This window comes from Bubalus bubalis, chromosome 5 (genome assembly GCF_019923935.1).
Source record: "Bubalus bubalis isolate 160015118507 breed Murrah chromosome 5, NDDB_SH_1, whole genome shotgun sequence".
Lineage (NCBI taxonomy): Eukaryota > Metazoa > Chordata > Mammalia > Artiodactyla > Bovidae > Bubalus > Bubalus bubalis.
This window is the reverse complement of record NC_059161.1, coordinates 91832513-91850926: the sequence shown is the minus strand read 5'-3', so window position 1 is coordinate 91850926 and position 18414 is coordinate 91832513. Positions and strand designations below refer to the sequence as shown.

Genomic DNA, 18414 nt, shown 5'->3' with positions numbered 1-18414 from the left:
CTTTTGTTGTATTCTGCTTCAAGTATACCAGCACTAGTTAATCCACATTTTTGCTCTACACCCAAAATAGATCCTCAACCCATACAGTGGATCCACAGCCAGTCAAGCCATCATAAATCTCTCCTTTGGAAATACTATTCTACAGCATTCTAACTAGTGCCCTTCCCTTCCCTGGTTCATCTCACTATGTACACTAGATCCTATCACGTCTTTACTTAAAATAAGCCAGTGGCTTCTTGTTGAGCTTTGAGTAAAATTCAGATTCACTCCCATAGTCTCCAAAGTCTATATGACCTGGCTTTGCCTCCAACCTCCATCCCTGCCCTTTCTCCTCCCCACGTTCTCTTTTCTCCACTCACCTTCTTCTGTTGCAGGAACATATCAAACTTGTTCCCACTATAGTGTCCTTGAACATGCTATTATTTTATTTGTAACACCACGTGAAGATCGCCATGACATTGTTCTCTTTGCATTTTCAACTTTTAAATATCAACGTGTTTCCTCCTCATTAAGGCTTTCCTTTACTGTCTTATCTAAAGCAGCCCCACTTCCACCAACCCATCCTCCATATCACTTTGCCATAGTTTATTTTTTAACAGTATACCACCATCTGAGGTAGTCTTTGTTTGCTTGTTAATTTTATTTATCAACATAAGCTCCAAATCTTGCCAACTGTATTTCTCACTATATTTTCAACTTTCTAGAATAGGTCTGAGCAACAATAGATCAATAAATCTTTGTGAGTGAATAAACAGATGGATTTTTATGAACATGGGTGTTTCAATTCATCTGACAATTATATTTTTCACTGTGATGATTTTCTTCATAATTTGATGTCATATATAGTTTAGCCAATCTGAGTCAGCTAGTCCCAGTTCCCTCTGGACACTTATCAGAATGGCTATCTGGGATTTAAGAGAGGCAAACACAGGATCCAGGGACCTGATCACAGTATTTATTACCTAAAGAAGTACATGTCCAGCATGTCTTGCCTAACACAACACTACTTCTTCTTCACCATTTTTAAAAGATATCATTCTTTCAATTATTCAAAAATATGTCAGGTCCTTTCCTAAGAGGCAGAAATAAATAAGGCACAGTTTGTATTCTCTCAAAGCTTCCAATACGGCAGATGAAACAGACAGTAAGAAATCACAATGCTAAGTGAAAAGTTTGTGTGTATACCACATTCTGTGGAAGCACAGAGAAAGGGAAGCTTAAAGAAGAGAACATTTGAGATGATTCTTGAGAGATAAATGGGATTTTATCAAACACAGAAACAGGGAAAGTCATTATAGACAGAGTGAGGCATGAGGAAAGATTTGGCAGGAGACCGCAGGGTGGCTTCCGGGAATCAGGGAACAGTGAATGATTGGGTGTGACCAGAACACAATAGGAGTGGCTGGAGATGGGGATGGAAATGCAGGCTGGGGCCAAACTGAAGAAGACTTGCAAGCTTTGCTAGGGAAACAAGTTTTATTTTGTAAACTAGTATTTGGCAAACTGTGTTTTGGGAGATCCTGGTAAAGATGTATCCATGAAAAAGGAATTTAATCATCACACACATCTAAGAAATGTGCTGCATGCTTTATATGCCTCTGGGAGATAGAAAACCCCACAGGCTTTGAAAAATCCTATAATTAAAAAATAAACAATTGCTTAACATGTTTAATTTCATGTAGGCCATTCATAAACATTTTCAAACGTACTAGCCTTCTCCAGAAGTTAGAGTACACTTAAAGTGAAGCACTACTTTAAATGATCTCAAGTTGTTAAAATTATTTACACCAATGAGTAATGTGAACACAACTGAGTGTAAACATAAATTTGGCAATAAAAACACTTGGAATGGATGGAAGGTATCTGGGGGGCCACTGGCTTTTGCAAATAGCTTATGTGAGTGATAGTGCACATCTATATCAAGCACTGAGAATGGGGGTGTAAAATATGAAAATATTTGAGAGAATTCTATATATCAAGTTGTTGTTATTGCAAGTGTGCTGAGTCGTGTCTGATTCTATGCAACCCTACCGACTGTAGCCCGCCAGGCTCCTCTGTTCATGGGATTTTCCAGGCAAGAATACTGGAGTGAGTTGCCATTTTCTCCTCCAGGGGAACTTCCCAGCCCAGGGATCGAACTGGTGTCCCTTATATTGGCAGACAGATTTTTACCACTGAGCCACCTGGGAAGCCCACTACATATATATTATATCAATTAGTCATCAATTAATTAGTGAGTTCTGTAAAAAGGTGATGCAGCTAGAGACGACTTCCTGATTTTCTGACATGGTAAACTGAGTTAATTATAAATGAGGTTTGAGAGCAGTCCAGGTAGGAAAGACAAGTAGTGAAAAATGGTCTAAAGCTTCTGCACAGAAAGGGATGGGGATCATAAAGTCAACTCATACCTGTTTTTGACTCAATTAATAATTGAGTCAAAAATTAATAATTACAAGCCGAAAAGCAACTCCCAATTATGCTAGGCTTTTTCATAAACCAAGAGTTCCTGTCTTTAACCTACTTTGTTGTTGTTCAGTCACTAAGTTGTGTCCAACTCTTTTGTGACCCCAGGGACTGTAGCCTGCAGGCTCCTCTGTCCATGGGATTCCCCAGGCAAGAATACTGGAGTGGGTTGCCATGCCCTTCTCTAGGGGATCTTCCCAAGCCAGGCATTGGTCCTGAGTCTTCTGCATTGGTAGGGGGATTCTTTACCACTGAGCTACCTGGAAAGCCTTAATCTACTTATAGTTAGTTACAATCCTCCATCTATTTGTCTGTCACTTTTCCATTCAGACTTTTGAAAATGAATGTGTTTTTGTATTAGAAAACAGCTGCCCTCATATTACTGATAGGCTGACCAGATTTTTTTTTAGAACAGTTAGAAGGTGCCCAGCTTTGATAAGAGGAGTTCACAGACTTGTTGGGTATGTAACTTTAATTCTAAATATTGATTTCAGCAATGTAAAATTGGTGTGGTTTTAAAGGACACAACTTCATACCATCTTTCTAAGATATGGCTTTGACTTTTAGGGGCAGACTGCCTGCACTTTAAAAATATGTGGACCTTGAATATGTCTATATACAAATTTCATAGAACTCTTAAGCATATATAAACTTACTATAAGATAGGCATGACATTTACAGAATATTTCCCTTCCTATCTGATCAGTTAGATCACTTTCCTCTTCAACATCCCTTCCTGTCAATTTAATGCCCAGCAGCACTCCTCGGCAAATTCTCTATTGACATTGTCAGATGGTCTGTCTACTTCTGCCTGTTGTACTAATTACCTTTTCACCTGTCACTCAGTTCAATCTTGCTCACCTACACCAGTGTGGAAAAAAAGAACATTCAGCTCTTCTCCTTCCAGAGAACAGACATGAAGAAGAGTTACAGTGATATGACAGGAGAGATGAGGATGCTTAAGAACCACCCTGCTCCATTTACAGATGGTGGAAATTTCTCCTACCAGGACTTGTGAACAGAAACTCCTGAGCTATTATATACCTTTTCTTCCTTCTAGCCATCCATCCTATCATCCATCCAGTCCACAAATTAAGCATGTATTAAATCACCAACAGGGTATTATTATCATACTAGGTGTTATAGATGTTATGAGTGTGACTCTGTGTGTGTGTGTGTGTGTGCATGCTCAGTCCTGTCTGACTCTTTGGGACCCCATGGACTATCGTCTACCAGGCTGCTTTGTCCTTGGAATTCTCCAGGCAAGAATACTGGACTGGGTTGCCATTTCCTACTCCAGGGGATCTTTCTGACCCAGGGCTAGAATCTCTTGTATCTTCTACATTGTCAGTGGATTCTGTACCACTGTGCCACCTGGGAAGCCCAGAAGACGCTACAATAGTGTCCAATAATGACTGCAATCACATGAAAAGTATTCATGTTCATTAACTAATGAAAACAAATAAAAAAGCAACGATATGAAATTTTTAACTTACCAAATTTATATATTGTGTTTTATAAAGATAAAACCATCAAAAGTACAGGAGGAAAGACATAATTACACACTCCTTAAATGGGAGGACTATAAACTTGTAAAGTTCTTTTAGAAGCAATTTGGCAATTAACTAAGGTCTATGGGGCAGGAATCAATCTTTTTTTGTTTTCCATTATGTCTGCATTGATTAACACAGTGTTTTGGCATGGGGGAACTGTTCAATAATTAATTGTTGAATAAAAAAATTACTGAATGACTAAACATTATAAGCCTAAAAACATTTACACCCTTGACTCACTGATTCTTTCTCTGAAAATATATCCTCATGAGAAAACTAATCAGTTTATGCATACCAACACTTACTTCAGTGTTATTTATATTAACAATAATAATAATACAGTAATCTAAATGTCCAATGGCATGCATTTTTGTAGAATTGGTGACATTTGGTAGTCATTAAAAATATGTCGAAAATAAAATGTAGCAAGATTCTCTCTGACCCAACTCCTAGATTAATGGAAATAAAAACCAACAAATGGGACTTAATAAAACTTAGAAGCTTTTCCACAGCAAAGAAAACTATAAATAAGATGGAAAAAAAAAAGATGAAAAGACAACCCTCAGAATGGGAGAAAATAATTGCAAATGAAGCAACTGCAAAGGATTAATTTCCAAAATATATAAGCAGCTCATACAGCTCAATATCAGAAAAAGAAACAAGCAACTCAATCAAAAAATGGGCAGAAGACCTAAACAGACATTTCTCCAAAGTAGACATACAGATGACCAATAAACACATGAACAGATGTTCCACACTGCTCATAATTAGACAAATGCAAATCCAAAGTATTATGAGACATCACCTCACACCAGTCAGAATGGCCATCATTAAAAAATCTGCAAACAATAAATGCTGGAGGATGTGAAGAAAGGGGGACCCTCCTGCACTGTTGGTGGGAATTTAAACTGATATAGCCACTGTGGAAAAGAGTATGGAGAGTCTTTAAAAAGCTAGTAATAAATCTACCATATGACCCAGCAATCCCATTCCTAGGCATATGCCCTGAGAAAACCACAATTTTAAAAGACACATGTACCCCAATGTTCACTGATGCAATATTTAAAATGGCCAGGACATGGAAGCAACCTAGATGTCCATTGACAGATGAATGGACAAAGAAGTTGTGGTACATACATAAAAGGGAGTATCACTCAGCCATGAAAGTAATGAATTCAAGTCAGTCGTAGTGAGGTGGATGAAACTAGAGCCTCTTACACAGAGTAAAGTAAGTCAAAGTGAAAAACAAGTAACATATATTGATGCATATATATATGGAATCTAGGAAAATGGTACTGATGAACCTAGTAGTGTACATTACATCAAAACCAAATAATAAAATTATTTTTAAAAAGTAGTATAAATGCTCACTATTAAACTAAGAGAATTTATGATTATCCACTTAGTCTTTATTTTTATTAAAAAATTTGAAGTCAAAACAGAATAAAATATATATATACATATATTTAAAAAATATATACTGTCTTAAAAAAACCTAAAACACTGCAGTTAAGTACAATACTATGTGTGATGGAGAACAAATAAAATATCAGAGAAATGCATAACCATTATAAAAACAGAATCAGAAATCATTTTCTAAGACTATTTTTCCAATCTGACATAGGCAGATATATTTTCTAGTCATTCTAAAATGTAGTATAAATCTAGGAATTATTTATATAATTTTGAATTCCATTCACTTTAAAAGTAATTACTGGCAAAACTAATACAATTATGTAAAGTTTAAAAACAAAATTAAAAAAAAAAAGTAATTACTGGAAAACTATAACAATGTTGCCCACTAAATAAATCACACAGCCTATCAGAATAAAGTGCAAATGTGTTCAGTTATGGATTTTTAATGTGTGATGCCAACCACTCTACTCTGAGCACTTACGTTTAATGATGAAAACGATGGAGAAAAAAGGCATGCAGTCTACCAGAGACTGTACAAAAACTAATTATAAAACAATAGTTCAAACGTTATTTCAACCTTTTAGAGAGCAAGTGACTCCTAAATAAGACAAAGAAACTGTACAATCAGATTTTCTTTTTCTGCTTGTCCTCTCAGAGTGCAGGTCAGTACCTTCCATCACTGAACGGCATGACCCACTTGAAGGCAGAACATAATTTCTGAACAGTGCGATTCCCATATTTCACAAGCACCACCAAAAAGAAGAATCGGAGTCAAACTAAAAACAAGATAAATACGCAAAATGATGAATCTATGCTAACAACTCTTGGTTCAAATCTGTTTGTTATTACATAGAGCTACTTGAAGGGCAGAAGATGTCACTCTTGATCTTAAGGCACTTGCATAATGAGTAATAATAACAACAATAAATCAAATTCAAAATTTAAAACCTTTATATTCAAGGCCCCATGCTAATATCCATTCAGAAATGAATCTAATGATTGATTGTAGCAAACTAACCTATTGCTGCAGGATGGGTTTCTGGGGAAACAAGGATAAATAAACAGACTGTGCTCTCATTGAATTCAGCTTAGTGAAGCAGACACTTATTAATAACAGTGAAACAATGCGATAGGTGAATTATGCATGACAACCAGCTAGACATAAAGGTAGAAACAATCCCATCTCTCCTCTCCACAGTCACCAATGCAGCCAAGAATTCTAGGTCCAAAAACATAATTTAATAATGATACTAAAAAATTGTCAAAAAGAGATGACTGGACAGCTGGAGACTATAAGTGTCTATGAGGAAACTTTCACTCTCTGATCAGGATCCTGAGAAAGAAACAACTAACCACAATGCCAGGTAATTGCTAACTGTGCAGGACACCACTACGTAGAGTTTTGGGGAACTAAAACAGACTGGAAAGGATTAAAAAGGAGGGTGCTTAACCCAGATTTCTAAATAAGATAGGCCTTGTTAGGCAGAATGGGACATTACATCAGAAGAAAATAGAAAGCTGAAATTCTACTGCAGAGGTTGGCAAACTTTCTAGAAAGAGCCAGATAGTAAATATTTTAGGACTTTCCAGCCCTACAGCCTGTATTTCAACAACTTAACTTTGCAGTTGCAGCATGGAAGTAGCCATAGATAATATGTAAACAAATGAGCCTGGCTGAGTTCCAATAAAGCTTTCTTTATAGATAGTATAATTGGGACGTCATATCATTTTTACAAAATTATACTAAGTTTATTATTTTTCTTTTCTTCAGCTACCTAAAGTATTTTTAAAAATTCTTGGCTCAGAGGCTATACAAAAACAGGTAGCGAGTTGGATTTGACCTGGAGGCTATACTTTGCTGACTTGTGGTCTAGTTGGAAGACAAGCTAAATGCACACATGTAACAAGACACATAACAATTTCAAATATCTAACCAGTGTTCTCAATTCTACTCAGCCTTTCCATTTTATAGGATCTATTTTACAATACCTTTTATCTATCTGAAATGAAATTCATGGATAATACAACTGCCTACGTATTTTTAAAATAATGCCTAACTGAAGTAAAAGAAGAAATACAAAGAAAGTACTTTATATTAAAATAATATGTTTTCGATATGGCAATCTGTGAACCCAACTATACCTGAACATGTAATAAAGTAGTCAAATGATGGCATGTATTTATAATGAATAAATTTAGATTTAAATGGAATAAAGAGACCAGTTATATCCTACATGAAGCACAGCAAAAGAACAGACATAGGCTGGCTCTTAGATTGAAAGTTAGTGTTGGAAGAAGTAATAATGGATTTGCATATAATAAGGGAGCAAATGAAATATTTTAGTTGAAATGTAGATAATCTAGCAAGATTGCTGGTGGTTAAAGAGAAAAAAGCAAAAAGTCATAGTTTTGCAAATAAATTGGACTTTATTTATAACTTCAGTGTCAAAATAATTTCCTATTTTATTATAGGGCAGGCTGCTGAGGAAGTTTATCTGCCTGCCTACTTACATATCAATCATTATCTCTCTATCCTCATGTAAAGGTATGCATTTGATTTGATTTCTATTACTTCAACAGATCTTGGAACTCTATCCTTTGATAAAAAATGAGGAATAGGGAATATATATTAATAAATCTCAGGTTCCTAAGTACTTACAGGGAAATTGAGTGTAAATGACCTTTGCAACCACATCAAAGTAATACTGTAAACATCAAAAACCTCTAAAATAAATAATTCCACACAATTTTCACAAAACAGATTTCTTACTGTGTGAAAACATTTTAAAAATAAATATATGGTATGGCAATCGAATGAAATATTTTTTAACAACATTACTGAAATTTGATGAAATATTTATATTTCATGGGTTGCTACCTATTCAAAATCTTTGGCTGTATATCTATAAAAAGGATCCTCAAGTCTCTTTGACTACATATTTGTAGGTGACGTTTAGAAATGTAAAGTGATACAGGTGAGGTGTATTGATGGCCTAAGTATTGGGAGCAGCAATATTGCTCAAGAAAGGGATTTTCCAAACGAGGAATCAAATCCTGATAAAATTCCTAACAGAACAAAGTGCAATGATTCCTTGATTTACACAGGAGTTACAGTCCTAGAATATTAAATTATTATTAAATCTTTGCAGAAAATACTTTGTCTATAAAGCTGAATTTGACTTTAAGTTTAAAAAAAAAAAACCATGAATATGAAATGTTAACAACTATGTAGTGTATGGGGTCATTCTTTATTGTGCAGGACTGCTCCGCACTTACAGTGCATTCAGCATCCTTGGCTCCCTCCTCCTAAATGCCAGCGTCACCTTCCTGTCGTTATCAGTACATAAGTCCCTCCATGTGTTTCTAAAATGACTTCTAATGGCTTGTCTCTCTCCTTCTCTCTCTGGGGACTGTGGTCTGAATTATAAGAATGTACAAATTAGGTTTATGCAATTTTTTTGCATAATGCCCAACACTGCATTATCAACAAATTGCATGCTAAATAATTTTCTGTCAGTAATTACACTTCACGGAGAGGAACAAATAAGGGCCAAGAGAGGGAAAGCTGCTTGAAACAGTAAAAAGAATCCTGAGTTCAGACACTGGCCGATCCTGCCACAAACTGAATGACCTTGAGCAAGTCTTTTAACTTTCCTAGGTTTCAGGAATGTTAAAAGGACAATGCCAGTAATAGGTTTCAGGTTCTCCTTTGGAAAATACGGTAGATGACCTCTCAATCCCCATCCAGCTCTGACATGATTTACACACACACACACACACATATACATGCCCTTAGAGGAAATTAAAGAAACGAATGTAGAGAATGGAGGATAAAATAAGTGACACTACATTTGTGAAAGATAAAACAATATTTTAAAAAAATGAAGAGAATGGCCAATGGAAATGGCGGTATATATGTGTGTGTGTATATATACAAACACACACACACACCACCATATATATGGGAGATATTTGATTCTTGGCATAATAGATGCATAGGTAGGTAGACTACACGCATGATATTCACCTTCATTCAGCAATGTGAGATGATATTCCTGGACTTAAGTAAGACAATCTCTACTCTTATTTTGTACTTATATTAAGTTTAGAAAACATGGTTCCTGATTCCTTACCACAAATATTGCAAGACGGAATTCTATTTGCAAATAACCACAGATGATGTGGTCTTTCTAAGATAAATGCCTTATTTGCGTATCAGTACTATGGGAATCTACTCCACTGCTTCAATCAGCATAGTTCTTAACCAGAGAGCAAAGGGCTCTTTAAGGGTTCAACAAACTCAGGCTTTAAGACCAGAAAATGAAATAGAATGGGTATATCTGGGCTTCTGCTAAGAAGTGGCAGTCCAACCAACCTCTTAAAGCACTCCAATTCCTTAAAGAAATTTCCATTTGAATTAAAGAAGTTCCTGAGGGTACTCTATCTTCCATTGTATCTCAAATAGGTCTTTCTGTAAGATGTGGCAGAAAGGTTAAGGAGCTGGATAGAACTTTAAAACTATTTCTGCCTTTATCAGTCTTGCCTTTGTCAGTAACAAGAACAAGTTACTTTTGGCCTCAGTTTCTACATCTAAAAAATGGGAATTACAGCACCACTCTTTTAGTGTTTTTGAAAGAATTCCAAGAAATGATTAATGTAAATACCCTAGCACAATGCTTCATGCATGGTGGGCATTGTGAGTGCTCGATAAATATTGCCATCTTTGCCCTCTTCTTTTCCGCCCTCTGTACTTTGTCTCTCCTGTCCTGCCCTAGTAAGAATGTTCTGCTGATGTCAGCATCCAGAAGCAGGGGTGCCAGGAGTGTTGAGCTTCAGATCTGCCCAAGGAATGATCAGAGCTTTTATTCCTTCTGTGATACCTCTTATTCTTCCCTTGCCTAGAGACTGCTAGTGTTTTCCAAAGATGAAAAAGTCTTAGTCTTCCTTAAGGGACTCGCTATGGAAGGCATCAGTAGCAACAGCCCAGAGTTTAAACAAAGTGTCAGATCTTTTCTAACCGGGCATAAGCTGAGCCTGAGATTTCAGCCTAGGCAACCCTACTCCTTGGACTGAAAAATTCTCTGCTCTCAAGTTCCTATAAACTGCTATTTCTGGAGGAGCTGTAGAGGGACTGTTAGGAAAGATTTACAGAGTTGGGCGAAATTTCAAATGCAGTTGTTCTAGGAATATCTTACTGAGAAAATCCAACATCACCTACCTCTGAATACAAGCTTACAAAAATGCTAGTTCATCAATATGACTCTATTTTACATGATTCTTTTTTTCATAGTGGACACCACTGTAACCCTCTGAGAACCCTGGAGGACAAAATGTTACCCCATCATCATGTGGTACTGTGCCAGTGTTTCTGGACAGTTGCCTAGCCAAACCTCCATCGGTGTAAGTCAGACATCAGAAAATTCAGTCGACAAGCTAGACATTTTAATGAGGGACCACAATACTGATAATTAATTTGATGGATAATATTCTTCAGGTTAAAAAACATAATTTGGATATCACTACTCATCACAGGTACTGTTTCTTTAACTGAATGATTCCTGTGTGCTAAGTGCCCATGCCAGGCTCTTACTATCAGATCAGATCAGATCAGTTGCTCAGTCATGTCCGACTCTTTGCAACCCCATGAATCACAGCACGCCAGGCCTCCCTGTCCCTCACCAACTCCCGGAGTTCACTCAGACTCACGTCCATCGAGTCAGTGATGCCATCCAGCCATCTCATCCTCTGTCGTCCCCTTCTCCTCCTGCCCCCAATCCCTCCCAGCATCAGAGTCTTTTGCAATAAGTCAACCCTTCGCATGAGGTGGCCAAAGTACTGGAGTTTCAGCTTTAGCATCATTCCTTCCAAAGAAATCCCAGGGCTGATCTCCTTCAGAATGGACTGGTTGGATCTCCTTGCAGTCCAAGGGACTCTCAAGAGTCTTCTCCAGCACCACAGTTCAAAAGCATCAATTCTTCGGCGCTCAGCCTTCTTCACAGTCCAATTTTCACATCCATACAGACCACAGGAAAAACCATAGCCTTGACTATAGAGTACTTTCAATTCTTATGACACTTTACTGCAATGTGATAGTATCATTCTACATTTTACAAAAGACAAATGAGTCTCAAAGAGGTTAAGCAAGTGAGGTCACAGAGAGTAAGTTCACACTTTGGATTATCCAACTCTAAAGAATAAATCCTTTCTAAAGTGCTTCTCATTAATTAATGGATGTCAGATGAGAAAGCCACAGAATATTAGTTTTGGAAGAGATACAGAGGTTCATTTAGGAAAACCAGTTTTATTAGACATAGAGGTGGCCCTGGAGGTAAAGAATCTGCCTGCCAATGCAAGAGACATAGGTTCGATCCCTGGGTCAGGAAGATCCCATGGAGTGGCAAATGGAAACCCACTCCAGTATTCTTGCCTGGAAAATTCCATGGGCCAAGGAGCCTGGTAGCTGCAGTCCATGGGGTCGCAAGGGGTTGGACATGACTGAGTGAGCAACACTTTCAGAGAAACTGAGGCCTAGACGGGTTCTTTGACCATAAGGCCAGACACAGAGAGGCAGAGATCTCAAACCCCACGGTGGCTCAATGCTGCCAGCCCAGCGAGACTGTCTCCAAGGCTCACCCCACCCATTTGGCATGGGCAGCAGAAGTGGGGGCAGTTCCACAAGGCACCAGGGCGTTCCGTGTGTTTTGGCATTTGTTCTCTTTGCCCCCAAAGCATCTCCCTCTTTGCCCACTTGATAAACACACATTTTTGTTTCAGGAGTTAATTTATTCAGTCTCAGCATCACTACCCCTGCGAAGTCTTCACTGATTTACCGCCTTCTCTTCCAAGAAAAACAGGTAAAACGAATGAAGGAATCGGTGAATAGTAGTGAACTTTTATTGTGGATTTATGATTTATTCATTCACTCATTCACTCCACAAATATTTATTGAGTCTCTACTAGCTGTGAGCACTGTGCAAAGTGCTTTGCACATACTATGTTCGTCATTCCTCACCATAATCCTGTGAGTTAAGTACTATTTTTATCCTAATTTTACAAACAGAAAATCCAAGCATAGAGATAAACAGTATCTTTTCTTCTAAAAAAGGATCTTTTCCTCTTACTCCTTTGTGGTCCCTCTCTATCTTGAATATACAATTACTATGGAATTTGCAGCTGTCCATTGAACTTTGCTTCACTTCCAAATTCTGATTAATGATGCTATAATTCTGCATATATAATGATATATTTTTAAGTGTTGCCTGCCACTGTAGGTCCTGAGCTCCATAATGGTAGGGGTTGTATCTACATTACTTTGTTTCCTATTATATCCACAGAGTCTGGCAGAGTGGCATATAGTAGGCACTCAGGAAATGATTGCTGAATAAACAAATGAAGAATGAATGAATAAAGAACAAATGCACAGAACCCTGGTCTCTGAGTATTCGCTGTTTTGTGCTGCCTCCCCAGACCAGTCTGCTCTGGGGACAAATGCCACATAAGCAGCAATGGGGACATTTCCCCCCACCGCCCCCCAAGGCCGATACTATTATCTTGCATTCTAGAACTCACTTCTGGATACCATAATTTTCCATTTTCTTACATATTATTATGGTTATATTAATTCTACAGATCCAAATGGAATGAAAACTTCTTTGAGAAGGGACAGAAGCTGTTTTTATTCCTGCTTAGAAATAACAGAATGACCAAGTCCTATTAATGTACACAGCACCCCAAATAACAGGAGCTTGGCCAAGAGCCTTGGGAGGAACTCAAGTCATGACCATGGCCCTGTGTTATAGCAGCCGGAAATCACACTGCCGATTTCCACATAATACAGCGGCTATCTCCAAGGGCAGGATCCCAGCTCCCAGACACTTAATAGCCCTCAGGCACGTGCTGTACCACACACGGGTCCCCAGGCAACTCTCAAATGTGCACTTTCCTTCTTTCTGCCTTATCAATGAGTCTAATGTTTACTGTCACTAGCCTCTATCCTTTGTTTTAAAACATTTCACAGGATATAGTTAGTTAATTTAAGGGGTAAAAATAGTATTCAAAAATTCTCAAAGCACACTTTGTTTTAATGGACACATATACACACGTTTCTGTGATACTTTACATGGGCATATAGTACATACACACATCTATTTCAAGTATTAGTTATATTTTTAGATGCATATGTAAATTAATAGTTATATACATGAACACACACACACGTATATACATACAGCATCATTTCTGAGTATCTATCGAAACTAAAGGAAATATACTTAATACAGAGAGGAAAAATATTGTGTAAGAACAGCTAGGAATTTCTAGGAACAAAAAGAATAACATAGAACTTTAATTTTTATGTGTGCATGTGCATGTATATATATAATTATATACACATGAAAATATGTTAATACATACAAGTAGTCAAGTACTATAGAGATATTTAAATATATTAAAATCTATCTACATGTGCATATACAGACACATTAAAAAATACTCAACATAATACATTTGAATGAGCATGGGATTGGAATGAAGAGAGACTGATCAATCTGATGTAGCACATTTTTAGGACTCAGATAGTAAAAGGGTGGAAGAAACAGGTAATAGAAGAGTGTTACGACATTGAAGACCCTAAAAGATATGTTACTGGTTCTTCATTATTTGGCGATAACTGCTCTTAGCAATTGATAAAGTACATGTGAATAAGAGAAAAAAATTTATAGAAATGTATATGCAAAGAATAATGGGAGACAATGGCTGTCTCATTTTATTGCCTTCTCATATGCCACTGGATCTTTAATTATCATTGCAGAGTCTATTTCAATCTTTAAAGCTCTAAATGGCTATAAATTTAAGCAAGTAGGAGGCTGACTTTGTTAAAAACCAAAGAAGGGAAAAGTTTCCCTTGGTTGATGAGAAATGTACCAAGATTTTTAGAGCATAGTTATTATAGTATTAGAGATTTTGCTTTGAGAAATTATGAAAAGTTTATAACATCTTGGATAAAAAGAATTATAACAGTAAAGTAAGTATGCACATACTACTCTGTGCAAAATCCATAAGCTAGAAGCACTTGTCTTCTCTGTCTATTTAAGCCTTACATAGTGACTTAAACCTAATCAATTAAGAGATACAGATTAAAGACATATAAACACATGTATTGGAAAGAATATATAGAGACCTCATAACTGTCAAGGCTGTGTATTCAGTTTGGAATTCATGTTAACTTAAAAAAACAACTGAGTTCCCAAACATCAAGCTTTATTTCAAGCTGAACTAGTTTAATTCTAAAATGACAATATATTCTTGATTTAAACCCAGATGCTGAAATGCATGATGTTAATGCATCAAAAGCCATATACACGATCATGTATATGTAACTACAGCTTTAAGATTTAGTGATCTATTTTTACAACTACTTTAAAAAATAATATTAAAATTGGAACATTCTCTACACCTCTCAGACCACATTTTACTCATGATCAATATCCACTTCTTAATTATGCTAAAATCATTTTAAGATCAAGAAGGCGTTTTTCTTCAAACACAGCTTTTCTCTTTTCAATGAATATTTACAAGTGGAATTCTATATTTATGGCAATGATTACAGGTGCATTTTATCTATATTTTATAGCATTTACAGGAAGTTGTTTTCCCTCTTCTGGATGGAGGCAGGAAAAAAAATGAGCTAATCTCACTTCTGGTAAAATGCTAGTAGTTTGGGGCAAGGATAAGCTAGGAATCAAATTAAAGGATTCTGAACATCTGTTCCAGAAATACGTTACAGGGGAATATGAGTTGTGCTTTTCAATATAAATCACCTTATTGCTTCTATGAATAAAAGAAATGTTTCATTATTTTATTCTGAGTGTAATCATCCTCTAGTTTACTTCCAGTTCTAATCCTTTTGTTTATAAAATGAATTATTAAGGACAGATACATTTTCTCTTCCATTACTAAAAAGGTATACAGCATTATCAGAATAAAATTAGAATAGCATACTTCAAATCACTGCATCCCAGAGCTAAAGAAATAAATGTTCTTTTATATTTAAAGAGATGGAAAGTATCTGATTAAAGTTCATTTTCTCTTTCTTCCTTAAAATCAAAACACAAACCTCGGCTAGACAAAATAGAAAAAGTTAACAATGATTAGAAGTAAAAGTGGGGCTAAAAGACTATGACCAGAATAGTTAAACCATCCCCAAAGTTGAACTTGGGGAAAAGTCACTGAAAGAAACGGAGCAGGGCATCCCTTGCCTTTCCCAGACCGCCCAGAGGTGTGAGCCCACAGACACCTATGAAAACGACGGGATTTCTTGGCCTACCATTTACCACGCCAGCGTACCCTAGAGTCAGCAACGAAGACTAGGCAAAGTTTCTAAACCATGCTCACCATCCCCTACTTGCTCTCGGTTTCTCCCGATCGACCGTCAAGGCAAAGTCACAGGAAAAGGCTCACCTGTGCGGGGCTGATCCAGCCATGTGGGCAAGCACAGCGCTCCCCACAAGCCCCTCTGCCCTTGGTGCTCATCTTGCGGGGGCTTTTCCGCACACTGTCCCACAAGGTGACCAGCTTCGTCCTGTTTGAAGCCGGGCCCCCAGCTCCCGAGGGGGGCATAGTCTGGGAGGTGTACCCGAGCCCCTGAGGACTCCTCTGCCAGCCACACGCGCAGTGAGCATCTCTGATCAGTGTGGGCACACTCCTACCCGCATCCGTGCCACCGGAGCCCCGGGAGCAGCTGTGCTGCTTGGTGAGGTGTGCGTTCATACTGCAAGGGTGCCTACCCTTGCCTTTGGTCAGCTCTGCACGGGAATGCCTCCTAGCTCACACCCCCTTTCTTCCAGGCAGTTGTAAAAAGTCTTTTTTTTTTTTTTTCCTCCCCCTTCCGTGGATCCCTCAGTATCTCTGACAGCTGCTATAAGCAGGGCATCGTGGGAGCGGTGGGAGCCGCCGGAGCAGCTCCGCACAGCAGTATCTGCGGGCTGGTAGCTCTTTGTCAATAGATGACTCAACTCAGAGCAACTTGACAGTATCCCTGCTCCAGGCAGAAGCAATCAATGCCCCACACAGCTGGGCTACAAGACTGTACACTGTGCTACAAACCCTTTTTGGATGGAGCCCCACAGTACAGAGGCTCCCCGTGATTTGGCATGCTGGCTTGTCCCTCTCCTAGCTGATTCCCCCCACACAAAATCCAGACCTCAGGAAAGAGAGCTTCTTATCCGACTACCAGGACCCTTCTTTCCAGAGAGGATGTATCTAGGCTGAGACAATATAGCATAAGCAGTGTCAAATGATGGGAAAGTTAACCTGTGAAACAATTCCCAACGTTTACAGGAATCACTTACTCAGAGAGAGATTTGCCAGGACCCAGGCCGAAATCCTGAGGTAACTCAACACTGATTCATTCAGAAAAATTACGGAGATCACAGCATTTTGCCAGAGTCCTTTAAAATTCGCAAGTGTGTCTTAGAACAGGATTATATATTGTAATACAAACATATATTCTTTGCACTATGAGCAATTATTAATCCTTTCTGATTCAAAATAAAGCAATTTTCAAAGTTCAAAACTGATGGGTTGGCTCATTCTAAAACAGTGTTTTTCTTTACCCCAAATTATTCTGAGGATTTCCTTTCAAATACTTTACCACAACAAATATATTCACCACAGAGAGAGACTGCATTTTAAAGTGAAAGACACATCCAATTCTGCCATCCAGTATTTTGGTTTCCAAAGACAGAATTTTCAAATTCTTTCACTGAAACATGAGTGAAATCTATCCAATTTAAAGCAATTGCCTTCCAAAGAGGACATGATTGTTTTAAAATTTGAGTATGATTGCAGAAACCATACGTAGTATTTTCAGGAACGTGAAAGGCTAATTAGAGCAGCACTTAGAGTTTGTATTCTGTTTAAAATTTTCCATATCTATTGCCAAAACGTCTAGTCCTTATCACATATCCCTAAGAAAATAATTTTGGCTTAATTCAGAAGCAAACTGCCATCTATGCAACACCAAACAAAGATGATATAATCCCAGAATATAATTCTTATTTATAGACCATCAGATGCCATCAGATCCACCTTTCTTGGTGAATTGACTAGGTGCTGGGGAAGTATAGACCTCATTTCTGACTAAATTGACAAGATTCTTGTTCCTAAAGTCATAATTACAATAAATTCTACATTTCAACACTAGGACTCCCTGGAGTAATCATTATTGTAAATAAAAATCCTAAAAGAAAGGAGCAGTATTTCCTCTTTTTGTGTAGCTGTGCCAAAGAGACCTTTCCCAAATTCTGCACAAGGGGTTGATATAAGTACTTTGCCTGACACAGCAAGCATTCAAAACACCTTTGCTAATTAATACTGACCCATATGCTGCTGCTACTGCTACTGCTAAGTCGCTTCAGTCGTGTCTGACCCTGTGCAACCCCATAGACAGCAGCCCACCAGGCTCCCCCGTCCCTGGGACTCTCCAGGCAAGAACACTGGAGTGGGTTGCCATTGCCTTCTCCAATGCATGAAAGTGAAAAGTGAAAGTGAAGTCGCTCAGTCCTGTCCGACTCTTAGTGACCCCATGGACTGCAGCCTACCAGGCTCCTCCATCCATGGGATTTTCCAGGCAAGAGTACTGGAGTGGGGTGCCACTGCCTTCTCCACTGACCCATAAGTGTAAGTTCAAAGGACAGGTCTGGGTCTCCATTCAAAATATTGACTATTTTTTTCCCAAGCACCTAGTACGCTGCCTGCTCAGTACATAGCAGGCTTCTGATAAATACACTTCTGGATGGATGAACAGAAGGAAAGCGTAGAGGAATGAAGGGGGTGGCTGACATTTTTTGAAACTAATATTTGATTCAGGGCTTCCCTGGTGATCCAGTAGCTAAGAATCCGCTTTGCAATGCAAGGGACACCAGAAGATCCCACATGTCATGGAGCGACTAAGCCCATGTGCCACAACTACTGAGCCCACACG

At 38.1% G+C, this 18414-nt stretch overlaps 1 protein-coding gene across 27 annotated transcripts in view; it reads right to left on the bottom strand.

The window, feature by feature from the left end:
• DLG2 (discs large MAGUK scaffold protein 2) overlaps positions 1–18414 on the bottom strand; it is a 2352634-nt gene that overhangs the window by 928105 nt on the left and 1406115 nt on the right. For 3 of the 27 annotated variants that reach the window (XM_045165941.1, XM_045165948.1, XM_045165951.1), the window contains exon 1: positions 15891–16856. The exons of 22 other annotated variants lie outside the window; for them this stretch is intronic. In XM_045165941.1, the coding sequence (XP_045021876.1) occupies positions 15891–16199 (309 nt within the window). In that variant the 5' untranslated portion in view covers positions 16200–16856. Of the gene's footprint in view, positions 1–15890; positions 16857–18414 lie in introns of those variants that run through there. 2 more of the 27 variants (XM_045165944.1, XM_045165947.1) reach the window with 2 other exon arrangements.